The sequence below is a fragment of the Struthio camelus genome, chromosome 11 (genome assembly GCF_040807025.1).
Source record: "Struthio camelus isolate bStrCam1 chromosome 11, bStrCam1.hap1, whole genome shotgun sequence".
Taxonomy (NCBI): Eukaryota; Metazoa; Chordata; class Aves; order Struthioniformes; family Struthionidae; genus Struthio; species Struthio camelus.
The window spans coordinates 11,122,939-11,136,422 of NC_090952.1; the positions used below are offsets into that span (position 1 = coordinate 11,122,939).

Below are 13,484 nucleotides of genomic sequence, written 5' to 3' on the forward strand. Positions count from 1 at the left end.
AATATACACTTGCAGTGGATTTTGAGAGAGGGTGTTCTGCATTATTAGTGACTTATTTAATTGTCAGTTACAATTGATCTGGCATGAACAAATTGAGATTTTGTTTTATTTTAATTGGTGAGTTCTATATTCACTTGTTGAAACAAGTTTTTTTTTTTTTTTTAATCTTTTTAAACAGATAAACTAAAGGAGAAATCTCAGGGTGCTGTGAAAGTTATTAATAAAGCTGTCAATGCTACACCAAAGGTGACAACAAGCAATGGAAACAGTGCTTCTAATAGGTGAGAAACTTGATCTCTTCAACATTCCCCACTTATTTTCTTCCAAACCCTAAGGTTGTATTTGAAAGTGACCTGACTTTCTTTTTTGTTTTCATGTTCCATATAACTTGTTGTTTCCATTTCTTCACTGTTTAATAAACAGATTATTTCAAAATATGCAGCTGTACTAAGCAGACGCTCTTGTTAAGTGCATTTTACTTCAACTAAACAAAAATGAAATAAATTAGAACACTTGTTTTTGGCTGTTCTGATAAAGTCACGGCAAAAAAGCTGACTGACTGCTGATGTGTTCAGGATATATCAAATCATCGGAAGTAAAACTTGTGTGACAAAACTGAAGCTGGTTTTGTATGCATACTAATTGGCCTTTTTTTTTATGCAGCAAAATTATTAAAGAAAAAGATGATAAAGAAAAAGGTGGGAAGGAAAAAGATAAAGAAAAAAAAGAAAAGACTCCAGCTGCCACTCCAGAGACCAAGGCACTCGGGAAGGATGGAAAAGATAAACCAAAGGAAGAACGGGCAAATAAAGATGATAAAGCAAGAGAGATCAAGGAGAAAACGCCAAAATCGGACAAGGAGAAGGAAAAAGCCAAGAAAGAAGAAAAAACTTCAAAAGAAGAAAAATTGAAGACAGTTGTTACCAACATTGAGTCAAAGTCAGCTGCAGAAAAGGAGAGAGAAAAGGAGCCGTCCAGAGAAAGAGATGTAGCGAAGGATATGAAATCCAAGGAAAATGCTAAAGGAGGAGAAAAGATGCCAGTAGCTGGGTCCTTGAAGTCACCTGTTCCCCGATCAGAAACGTCAGAATCTGAAAGGGGTAAGTTTGTGCGTGTGTAGGCGATGCCTTTAGAAAAATCACTAAATGTCAAAAAACACTAGGGATGGTAAGAAAGAATGGCCACGTAGTAGTATTTAGCATTGGCTTTTAAATAGCTTAGTGCCTAAAAGGGGCCATTCAGGATCTCTCCAAAAGGCAAACTATGTGAATGTGTGAACTTCCCAAGTCTTTAAGTGCTCGCTTTCATATAGTCTATCAACTTGCAATTATTTATACTGATATTTTGAACACCTTCAGTATAATTCTAAATGCTTTATGATAATGTATTACTATAACTGAGGCCTTCTACAGTTTGCCAAAAGTTAATGCAAAAATCTTCAAGGGTATTACCTTGGCAGTTTCATCATAAACTTTGAATTGAAAGGAAACGGGAGATATGGGCCTTTTTGCCCTTTAGAAGGGGTAGAGGAAGCTTTTTAAGTTCCTTCCTTATTAAGGATTAACAAGTCCTCAGTGTTGATATTTTAAGTTCTTGTAATCTGAGGCTAATGTTGAGGTATATACTTGATGTTCTATTTGTTGCCCACCAAGTAAAGTGGGGTTGGAGTGCTTTATATTTGGTTCACCTTTTCAGAGTCTTCATAGCAACTTTGGGAGTTAGATATGGACTTATTTTAAATGAAATTTTGAACAGAGCAGACTTTTGTAGCACAGTTTCTTCATGTTTTGCTTTTTTCCTGCAAACTTGTATAAACAGAATCAAGTTACGCTGCTCTTGCTAGATTCCTTAGTGGTAAAACTTAGAATTCTAACTTGAATTCTTTTGGTACACTAGAAAGCCATATTGTTGGATTCTCTTCTTTTACATGTATTTTAATAACGCTATCGTTCTTTTCCTTCAGAACAAAAACGCCGCAAAGTTGATACCCATTCTTCTCCGTCACATTCCTCAACAGTAAAGGTTAGTATAGCCTGAGGAAGGCAGCGTCCATGTTAGGCTCACAAGTTTGGGATGCCAGTATCCGACTTCCTTCAAGTTTTGTGCCAAGTATACACTGGAACCACTGGAGGTTTTATATTGCATTAGAAAATGCATTCCTTTTCTTTATTGGTGGACTGTCTTTTTTCTCTAAAAATATTTTTAATTAACCAAAATAAAGCTTCAAGGACCTAGCACAAATTTTGTAAATAGTTTTGGAAATTGCAAGAGAATTTTTACACAGAAGTGCCTCATTGTTTTAAGCAGTCAGTTTTTTTGGAGTGCAATGGTAGCTACAAGCAAATGAGTCTTTGCAGCAGAGTGGAGCATATTTTTCTGCACTTCTATTGAAGAATCTATAGCACTGAAGACTCCTGGATGATACGGGATGTACAATACCTCTGAATTCATCAGGCTTCTTGATGAGCATCATACCGATACGTGCCTTCTAAGGAGGAGTCTTGAGAGGCGTTCCATTTTAAAGTCTCCTTGGTGATCAGTTCTCCTGTAGTTGTGTATATTCAGTGAGCATGCAGCTTCTGTTGTTACCTTCCCTTCGAGGTTTGTTTATTTCCAATGGGTTCCCACCATGTTGAGCCCTGCGTTACGATAAAACCAGATGTGGCAACCAAGCCTACTGTCCAGCAAAGAGAAACCCCAAGCATTCAAGCGCAGCACAAAACCGTGGGTGTAGCCTACTTGAAGACTCAGGGTAGCCAATCCTTGCTCCATATTTATTTTATTTCTAAACCATCTCTATGTTCATGGAATCTTTGAATTTGCAGTACGTTGAACGTTTAAAACTGTAAGTTACTAATATTTCATCAAGAGCACTGTGATGGATTATGTGGGCTTTTAAACTTCACCATCTTACCAACTGTAGAACAAGCTTTTCTTTTTGTTTCTTCTTTTTTCAAAGATTACGTCTCTTTCTGTAGGATTTACTTGAAAGATTTAGACTAACTTCGGAGAACTCAAAAATAGCTGTAGTTAATTTTGAGGAAACAGGTGACTGAATCTTTTTTATTTGTTTTTATAAATGGCAATGTAAAGTCATTCTAGAGTGACTTCTACCACGTTTAACTGAAAGTGGAGAAGATTGGTTTAAATTTTTTTTTTAAGCCTGTATTTCACCTGTGTTCAATTCACTTGTATTTAGAATTAATTTTTTTTCTTTTATATTTTGCAGAAATCTTAGTGGGAGATTAGACTTTCAATATTTTATGAAAAGTTAGATTAAACAAATTTTGTAGTTTGCATATTTTTATTGGTATCATTGGGTGTAGGGCATAGGTATGACTTTTTTTTTCTTCCTTTTTTTAAAAATTACTGTAGTTCCTAGCTTTGTTCAGTGTAAAGTATTAACATAAGATCTATTTCAGAAGGAGTAGCTGTTTTTTGTTTCGAGGGTCCGGCCGTGCTTCCCAAAGTTCCTCTGGTTTCTGAAAACTATTCCAGCTTACGTGTCATCTCCGTTCATTTTCTACAGGACAACCTCAGCGAACTCAAGGACTCTTCAGCAAAGGTTTGAATCTTTTAGAAACACCCAGAGATTACTCTTGTGTTTTGTTGCGGACAAAACTTATTCTTGGTTTTGTGGCAAACTCTATCGGAAAATTCAAATTCCATTCCTGTAAATGCTAAGGTAGCAATAGGGTGGGCTGGGGTGGATTTTTTTCCCCAGCTTTGTTTTGTGGTTTTTTTTTTTCCTTCCTGGTATACAGAACTCCTGTGCTGTGCTATCCATGAGGGCCCACTTTTGCTTGCAGGTCTGTGACAGGGGGAATTTGTTGTGTGGAAGCAGCCTAAAGAATGCCTCTGGAAATTACCATTCTCTCAATATTTTTCAGAGATTTTATTTCGTAGTTGACAATTTTACCTTCAGTTTCAGTTTGTAGGAAGAAATAAAAAAGCACAACTGTCAGTGCTGTCTTTGCTTTACTCATTTGGAAATTAGTAAACAAAATTGTGTACCTGAATAGTCGATTCAAAAAGCAAAAAGGGCTGGCTATTTGGGTGTTCTGTACCAGCTCAGTATCTTTTCTGGTCCTCTCTGAAGTTCTTAATTATAAAGACATTTTTATAAATTCAAGTGATTTAGATATATATATAAAAAGTCACGTCTTAGAATAGTTGATTGTCTTTTGATACTGATATTTTAGTTATTAAAAAAAGACACACCTCTGGAATATCAGTACTCCTTTCCCCTTACTACTGTTGTATTGTTATGTTCTAACTTCTATGTTAAGTATTGTATTTCTGAGCATCATTGCCAAACTTCTAAATGATCATCTTTGTGTGTTTCCTTCCAGTAAATGCACTTCAGATTCAATGTCTTATGAGACGTATGCTAAAGTTTCCAAGAACTGAGTGAAACTTTAGAATATTGTGATATTTTTAGAAACAAGATTCTGCAACTATCTTGTTGCTTTTCTTTTTTCCTTAGACTTGGCCATATGTGGAGTGGACCCAACAGAATGATATATTTTCCCCTATAAAGTAAATTTAAAAATGCACAGTAGATTTATCACTTCCTATTCTTTGTGCCACACTAATGTTTTAATTGTAGCTCTCCTGTTGTTCAAACAAAAATGTTCAGAACACTTTGTATGTCTTAATTTGAAATAGCTGTGATTTCTGTAATAGGCATTTGCTGATGCCCTTTTAATCGAATCTTTCCAGTACCAGCTGTATCTGTATGTTGGGGAGGCATCCTTTGATTCTCATAATTTACAGCTGATGAGATGATAGCTTCTGTGGATCAAATCCAGATTGTTTCAAAAAATATTCATAAATCACTGTATTTTATTGTAAATATCTTTTGAATTAGTCAAAGAATGTGACTAATTTGAACTAATTTGACTAATTTGAATTTTGAATTTAGAGAACGATAATGTCTTGAACTCGCATCTGTACCAAGTGTGGCATTTGGCAGTCTATATATTCGTTCTCCTTTTCTCCTCTCTTCCCATATTAGTCAAGTTTCAGTTGGTTAATTTAAACTTAACCGAAGTTTAAATTAGTTTTAAAAAAATATTTAACTTAACTAATTATTTTACCTGTCAATCCACTGGCATAGTAATCAATCAGGCAGTGGAGCTATTTGTAATTAAATCGTCAAAAAGGGTTTGAACTTTTAGAGTTAACTATAATATGTTCTTATAGATGTAGTTAGTGTATTGCAGTTTTGTGACTTTCATCGATTTATTGTTTGTGAAGTGCTTATTTTTTCCGACCCTTATTTACTCCCTTCTAAATGCTGTTTTCTACTGTGTCTTTCTTAATTAACTAATTTTCATCCTTTAGTGCCATTTTAACCTACTTAAGGCACTTTTTGATCATGTTGCCTGTGTATCATGTAAGACAAGCTAAGTACTCTTTACTTCTGTGTACTTGTTTGGGGAAAGGATGTGATATTCACAAGCCTGTAAGAGACTTGAGTTCAGCTTTCATTGAAAGTTCATAGTGGTCAAGTGCTTCTGTATGCTTACAGGCTTGCTTTCTTCCTGTTTTAGCTTGGTTTTTGGGCCAGACCACTGAAGCATTGTTTGATGGTGCAGGTTGTAGAATGAATGTTGAGCTGGGTTTGCGTTATTCTTTCTTTGGCCTTTGCCCAAATTACACAACACAGGCATATCCCAAATTTGGTGTGGTTTCAGCTGGCAGCATTTCTAGAAGCCAAATGATAAAGCCTGGCAAGCTAGATCCAGCCTTTCCTTGTAGAGGACAAAACAGTGCAGTTTTCCACAACTCTGAATTGGGACAGTGGATGAGCAGTGCAGTCTTTCATGGAAGACCGTGTGGACGTAAAGAACAGAAAAGGAGGAAAGCAGAGTTAAGTCTTTGCTTTCTTAATGTAGAAGGCATCTGTGGAAGACAGCTAAATAGGGCTGCATAGAGAAACCATGCCTGCAAGTCACTGCAAACAGTTGATAACGAACAAGCGGGTGAGGATAAATTTGCCTGTAGAATAAAGATAGAAACAAGAAAAGATAAGTGAAGGGAAAAGAGCAGAAAGAAGAGAAGTATCTGGTGAAAGGAATACTGAAGGCTCAGCCTTTGACATAGGAGGGTAGCAAAGTACCAGTAAGTAGCAAAAGGCAAAGGGACCCAAGATACTGTCATTGTGGTGTATTTGTTGTTGTTGGTTGTGTGTTTTTTAAACATAAGACCAGTGACCTGAACTTTTGGCAAGTTGAACATTTTCAAAAACTGAAGAGGGGTAGGATTAACATGATTAAAAGAATAAAATTATTTGAAACCCTGTTTGATTTTGTTAGTTTAAGTGATTTCTGTATTGTTTTAAACTAGTCTTGCACTTGCCTCTTTCTGTGATGTCCTTTTCTGTAAGATGCCTTTCTAACAGAAAGGTAGAGAACACCTCAATGAAAAATGAGACAAAATTGATAGCTTATAGGACTGGAAAAAAGCTTAAGTATACTGATTTAAATCTGTGTTGCTATAATTTAAGTGTCTAAAATACCAGTAAATGCTGTTTTTCATTTAAAATGGACTTTTTTTTTGTATTTATGAAAAGTGTTTTTTAAATTTGATTATTAAAAAGTTGTATTGAAATACAGAATTAGTTACTATAAAGTGATGATGTGCAAAACACGCACTACCTTACGCATAGACATAGCAGCTTTTGAACTTTGTCAAGTGCTGAACTTGACGCTACTGTGATGTGTTTTCTCTTCCCCTCCCAGCTTCCCCACCTCCCCCCCCACCAAATGTTTAGTTTCAAAGGTAAATGTTTTTATATACTAGTGTTTTTTACAAAGCTTATTAAGATTGGTCAGAAAGAGGAGTGGAATAATAGGCTAGATTGCAGAGCAAACATGACTCTCTTCTAGTTTCAGCTACTTTAATCATTTAAAAGTTAGGGTTTACTGTTGAATTCTATATTATTTCAACTGAAAAAAAAAAAAACATTCTTCAAAGTATTAGCTTAAATGCTTTTTGGATTAAGATTATTATTTAAAAATTGGAACCTGTTTAAGAAACTGATTTCATTCATTCCAGGCAGAATTGCAAGTGCTAAGTCAGTCCAGGAATCTGCACATCCTATATCAATAGTACTGCTTTGATGTATCAAACAATACTGGTAAACAACTTTGTGTGTATGCAGTATAAGTGTTTCAGTTAAGTGAGAGGGTTCTTGAATTTTCAGTGTTAAGAAAACGATATTACAGATTAAATTGTTGGTGAGCAGTTTGAAAGCATCTTCGATTTTATTTATTTATTTGTTGCTAGTGTAGTACTAATACTTAATTTTGTTCTTTGAGCTAGATCTGGTACAATAGAGTAAAATTTTCATTTACACATTTAGAAATAGATATTAATTCTCAATGATATTGCCTTAATTTAACAGCACTACATTAACCACACTACTCCAACACTGTCCAAGAGTAAGGAGAGAGAAGTGGAGAAGAAAGATTTGGACAAGTCAAGGGAAAGATCAAGAGAGAGAGAGAAGAAAGATGAAAAGGACAGGAAAGATCGAAAAAGGGTTGGTGAAATTTTTATGAATTAGTTTAGAAAGTTGTTAAATACTTGGAAAGCTCTCTATTCAAAACTCTTGCAGTAATAATTTGTGGTATAACCTATCAAAGCAGAAGTTACCCAAATGAGGGTGGGTGTTTTAATTTTATTCTGTTAATGTTTCAAAGGTCAGTTCACGTTTATACCTTCTAAATCATTACTCTTCAAAACCAATCTCCAGAAGCTTTAAATAGTATGTAATAACTCACTTACCTTTTAAATATTCAAAAAATAAGTTCTTTAAGTAGTATTATAAGTAGGGTGCTACTTCAGTCTGCTAACATTTGCAATAATTGTATTTGGTATTAGGATCATTCAAACAGTGACCGGGAGGTGCCACAGGATTCAACTAAACGACGCAAAGAGGAAAATGGGACAAGTATGTACTTTTTTTGTGGGGGTGTGTTACGTTTTTTAATTGTTGTTGTGATTCACAATATTCCTGTTGTGTTTTTAGCTGGTTCTTCAAAACATAGTAAAAGTGAAAGTCCCTCTGATTCCCCTCGCTCAAATGAAAAAGAGAAAGAGAAGAACAAATCAAAATCTTCAGGTAAAGAAAAAGGTGATTCAATCAAAGCAGAGAAGATGGAGAAGAGCTCATCTGGTAGCAAAAAGGTAAAATAAGCTAGCCTCATTTTCTGTTCTCTATAAACGATTTAGCTGATTGTTTTTCTTACATTTTGTTACCTGTTTATAGCCTAAATTAAAAAGACATGCTGTGAATGTGTAGGAAAATGTTCTGGAATTTCTGGTATCTTGTGGCTCTACATATTTCAGCAGTCATCCTGACTGGATACGTTAGAGGAATAGTTATTTTTGGTGTTAGCCAGGAAAATTCAGAAGTTATGGGAGAGTATTCAAAACCTGAAGTGTATTTGCAGACTAGCTGGGGGAGCAAATATGTAAAAGTAGAGTTTATTTACATATAAACCGATCTGCTCGTTTTCATGTGTTAAGTGCATGTCAGCACAGCTTTTTTGTGGAACTAGAGCAGTATCCTATAACCATATTTGTAAAAGACCAAACAATAGTGCCTAGCTGTTATAACTCTTTAGTGATAGACATTATCATAAAACTGTAAGATGAAGTTACAAAAATCTCAGATCATAGAATATGATTACTTTCACTCTGTCAGTTTTCTTTAGCTAAAATCACTGTGGCCAGTTATAATTTTAAATGTGCATAATCCCTCTAGTCAGACTGTACAATGTATGCCATAATAAACCATTTCCCATATGTGTATTTTTGCAAAGGAATCAAGACATGATAAAGAAAAAACAGAAAAGAAAGAAAAACGAGACAGCACTGGAGGGAAAGAAGAAAAGAAACAATATCCTTTTAACACAATCATTTCAGATAAATACTGAAAAGTAGCTTCATTTCATTATTTGTAGTAAGATGTATTTGTCCTTAATGTTTAATCTACTCATAAATCTTCAGACAAGCACAGATAATGAAGAATGTTCCAGTCAAGGTAAAATTTTTATGCTTTGCTTTATTTGACTGATAGCTCCTATAGCCGCTATAGGCTGGTGTAGTATACGAACAGCCTGAGTGTGAAAGGAACTATACGTGTTTTTTCAGTTCTAGCTCAGGGAGAATTTTCTGCGTCCTCAGTGTAGGGATTGACTAGATCTTCAAGCCTGTTTTGCAAGTGCCAAACAAAAGAGAGAAAACGAGGTGTAAACAATGTGTGGGGCATGGTTGTGCGTTTGGTACTTGTTCTAAGAAGGTGGATAAAAAAACCCAAAACCGACAATAAACCACTGAATCCTCGTAGCCTTCAGGCTAGGTAGTCTACCTGTTAACTGAGAGTGTCTTGTGTATGTATTGGAAACTTTAATTAAAAGTTGTCCTATAGTGGTAAGTTAGTTCATTGTCTGTTTAGTCTTTGACCTCTTCCTCTTCACATCTGATCAGATAACAAAGGAATGAATGTAAAGAAACAGAATACATTACAGAATGTAAAGAAATTTCAAACTGTATATTTTGATATGTGTCTGTATATTTTGTACATTCAGATATGTGGAGACTAAAACTGAGATTTATGAGGGTGCTCCCCTCCTCCCCTCTTTGCATATAGTCAGTTTAGGAGTCTCCAAACAATTAATTTTCAGTTACTTGGGAAGCACAGGAGAGTGCTGCACTGCACTTAAAATTAGTTCAGCTGACCTACTTAACCTGTAAGTCAACACATCGCTACCAGTCTTTCTTCACAGAGCAATGGACAATTTTACATTCTGTGAACTGTGTGTATGTGGTTGGGAAAATATGAAAGTGACTGTTCAAAAAATATAGAAAGACAGAGCTGCTTCTCTCTTTCTCTGTTTGCAAATTGTCTTGGTGCTTTATAATTTGTCATGTTTGTTCTTTATTTAGAAATGATGAATTATTTCTGTGAAAAACTTTGGTAGATTCTGTAAGCACTCAAAGTGAACACAAGGAGAAATGAAGTGGAAACAGTTTGGGTTTTTTTGCACATTTTTTGAAGGTTGAAATGTCTGCTTTCTCAGAGTAATATTGTTCTGACTACTGTACAATATATAAGCTAGGCAGAGCTTGGAAGGAGACTTCTTTGTTAGTTAAAACGATACAGTTGGGGAGGAGGGAGGAGATGAGATTATGTGTACAAGTCCTTGTTTACATCTCAGATCTTGCAGAAGGATTAACGCTGCTGAAAACCTGTCTTTGTTTTCATGACTATATTGGCTGGTCTAAAAAAAGATGCTACCTTTCACAAAACGACTTGCTGTGAATCCCATTTAAAGATAAAATCTTTTTACTGTGAAAGTGGTGAAATAGTGCAACTGCCTGGAGGGGTTGTGGAGCCTCCATCCCTGAGGATATTCAGAATCCGACTGGACGTGGTCTTGAGCGACCTGCTCTAGATAATCCTGCCTTTGAGCAGTGGAGGTGGACTAGATGATCTCTAAAGGTCCCTTTCAACCTCAATGATTTTATGATTCAATTGCATGGATATCCTGCTTTGAGAACCAGAATATTTATACTTAAGGGGATACTTATGGCAAAACTTACTGGAGAGATTATTAGCTGTGGACTCCCCAACTAATGCCACTTGTAGCAGCGCTGCTTGCAGCAGGTGACAGAGAAAGAGATCTTGACACAGTCCCATGTTCATCTGTTTTGCATCTGACAGCTTCATTAAAACAAAGACCAAATCGGAAAGGTGAAGTGCTTTGTTGTTGGGAATTCTTTTTCAAGAGACCTACAGGTGCTAATGTGGCTTATGTAAAACACTTGCAAAGGAATGTTTTGAAAAGGTCTCCTACCGGAGAATTGCAGCAGTATCTGTGCTTTGCTCGGGTCAGAAAACAAACAAAACCAAAACAATTGGGACAAAACTTGTAGTGGGATAGCAAAGGCTTCTTCCTTTGGATCAGAAATATAATGATGCAGGAAAGCTGCTTTCTCTTTTTTCCAATATGCAGCTGTGGTATGGGAAGAAACTTACTGAAATTTTCTGATCATCTGGAAATGTCTTCTGAAGATGATCTTTACAGTTGGATTGTTGCCCCAAAGAGCAATGGGGAATTGTTGAAAAAGGATCTTGAGAGTTTCAACTGTTGACGTGGATTGCTCAGCCACTGAAGCCAAGGGCAAATGTGTGGAGGGGTTTTTGGGTAACAAATGTCATACTGATACCTTGAGCTCCTTAGTGTGGGTATTAGTGGAAGAGAAAAAGAATAAGAGTTGGAGTTATTGATTCTTAGTATTACTGCTGCTTTATCATCTTGAAAGAACAGAAGATGCTTCTGTGAATAACTTCCAAATTGAATGACTGGGAGCAGTCCTCTGGAAAAAAAAAAAAACTCATGGAATTTGTTGGACTCTGTGTCCAACAGAGCCATTATTTCCTGGTCTCTGTGGATTGATCCCAGGTTTATTCATTTCTTTTGTGACTATTTCATGATTTAAGGAAACAAGTGCTTAGGTAAATGTCAGTTGCAGTCAAATTCACATCCAGTTATTACATGAGCTAAACTGGAGCATCTGGCATTAAAATACTGATACTCCCCCATAATTTGCATAGTGAAGTATAAAAAATGATTTTCATAGCAACATGGTTTTGAAATCGAATGTTCCTGTGTGCCTGTTTGTTAATTTTGTATAACGTTCTTAATGTACACCACCTGATTGACTGCATTTATTTTTCTTCTCTAGTTTAGAGATACTAACGTTTTGAGGGTGGTTGTACTTCTAAATCAGCTTTTACTTTGACAAGTGACTACATTTATTTTTGTCTTTAAGTTAGTATTTCACCACTTACAGCACAGTGCTTACATTAATATAGCTCTTGTTATAGAGTAAACTAGAGTTAATGAAAGAGTGACTAATTAAAGTTTTGTTTTCTCCTCATTCTTTGAATTGAGTGGAATAAAATGCTGAGTTGTGAGGCTAGTACTTCTTTGAATGACATCTAATTGCAATGTTGTATGCCTTCATTGCAGGTGAAACTGAAATGGGAAGATATCCAGCTGTGACCAGAAATGTATTTTCCAGAGTATAGCTTGCACAGAAATTTGTGAATGAAGAGGACCCATCTGCATCTCCTTAAATTATTCAGTTCTCTGCTTTATTTCCCCCATGCTGAAGATTTAATTGTTGAGTTGTACATTACTGTATTTTAACTTGTTGCTTAGTTTCTTACACATTTATTTTCAGTACCTGGCTGAAAGTGTTACCTATTCCATATTTTAGCACAATGTGCTGCAAACAAACAGTTGCCATAGTGCAAATGAGGTTTCATGTGTACAGAGTTCCACTTTAGGTTGTCTAAATACTGCCTGAGTTTAGTAATTCTTTCAATCTGAAATGCATTCTTTTAGATGTTTGAAAACCACAAATAAACAGTTATTGAACCTTTTTGAATTTACCTCATTTAAACTCAGTTTTTATTTATTACTTGGCCTGTTTTTAATATCAGTGACTAAAAAAACCAAGTGGGAGCACTGTTTTCATGCAATGCTTAGGGATTATTTGTATATTATGTGTACAACGTTGACTTGTTTTAAAAAAAAAAAAAAAAAAAAAAAGAAACAAAGAACGAACCCTATCCCTTGCACCCTGCCCTAAACCTGTGCTCAGTTGTCCCTTGCCACACCTTTTGTTTGTCATGATGTTTTTAGATTAATTGGAACTGCTCTCTTCAAAACTGAAATAAATGAAATTTCAATTACAGCTACAGGAGCTTTGTATCGCTGAACTTTAGTCTGAAAAGTTTCACAATGACATTTTTAAGAAAAAAAACAAAAGAATTTTTTTATCTGCTGAATTCTACCAGTGTAACCTTTTTTCTAAATAAACAATAGTTTTCTCAATGGGTCGTAAATCATTGTGTGTGTGTGTGGTCGCTTTATTAGTTCACACGTGTTCTTACAAAAAGAATGTGTTAATGGATGTAGGAATTGCGTGAGGGTGTTTTGTCTTTGTTATGAATAAGTCCTCTGTACTTGCTTGCTGATCAGATGCATCTTCAAAGGGTCCGAATTATACAATATGCCAACAACCCAAGCATATCCGCCTAGCGTAGAGACACAGATGTGTATCACGCTTTTAACTGTGGTTTCAAGAAGGACTGAGGGTTTGACTTCTTCATTCAGTCAAGTTTAGTCTTCTCTTGAGGCATTTGTCCCTGATACAAAGCTCATTTAAAATCTTGGACACTCTTTCTAGATTTTCTAATCTAGCTAAATTAGACAGACTTAGGGTCCCTTTAAAGTTTCTTCTAATCTGAGCAATCTTAAAGATGTTTTTTACATTTGCAGCATTAGACTGAGAAGGAGTCTGAAGTCCTCTTTTTACCTGATTGAAGCTGTACTTAAATTAGTATGAAATAAAGAACAAGTAAATACAAACGTTGTTGACTCTGTACTGCCCTTAAT

General features: G+C 35.6%; 1 protein-coding gene across 8 annotated transcripts in view; it reads left to right on the forward strand.

Annotated features, from left to right (window-relative positions):
• The window catches only part of THOC2 (THO complex subunit 2), a 62,164-nt gene extending 49,244 nt beyond the window's left edge, over positions 1-12,920 (forward strand). For 4 of the 8 annotated variants that reach the window (XM_068957765.1, XM_068957769.1, XM_068957770.1 and 1 more), the window contains 10 exons: positions 179-281; positions 664-1,100; positions 1,964-2,022; positions 3,449-3,565; positions 7,412-7,549; positions 7,891-7,960; positions 8,039-8,196; positions 8,835-8,911; positions 9,008-9,055; positions 12,051-12,920. In XM_068957765.1, the coding sequence (XP_068813866.1) occupies positions 179-281; positions 664-1,100; positions 1,964-2,022; positions 3,449-3,565; positions 7,412-7,549; positions 7,891-7,960; positions 8,039-8,196; positions 8,835-8,911; positions 9,008-9,035 (1,187 nt within the window). In that variant the 3' untranslated portion in view covers positions 9,036-9,055; positions 12,051-12,920. Of the gene's footprint in view, positions 1-178; positions 282-663; positions 1,101-1,963; positions 2,565-3,422; positions 3,566-7,411; positions 7,550-7,890; positions 7,961-8,038; positions 8,197-8,834; positions 8,912-9,007; positions 9,056-12,050 lie in introns of those variants that run through there. The other 4 variants (XM_068957767.1, XM_068957768.1, XR_011143601.1 and 1 more) reach the window with 3 other exon arrangements.
• Positions 12,921-13,484: the final 564 nt, after the last annotated feature.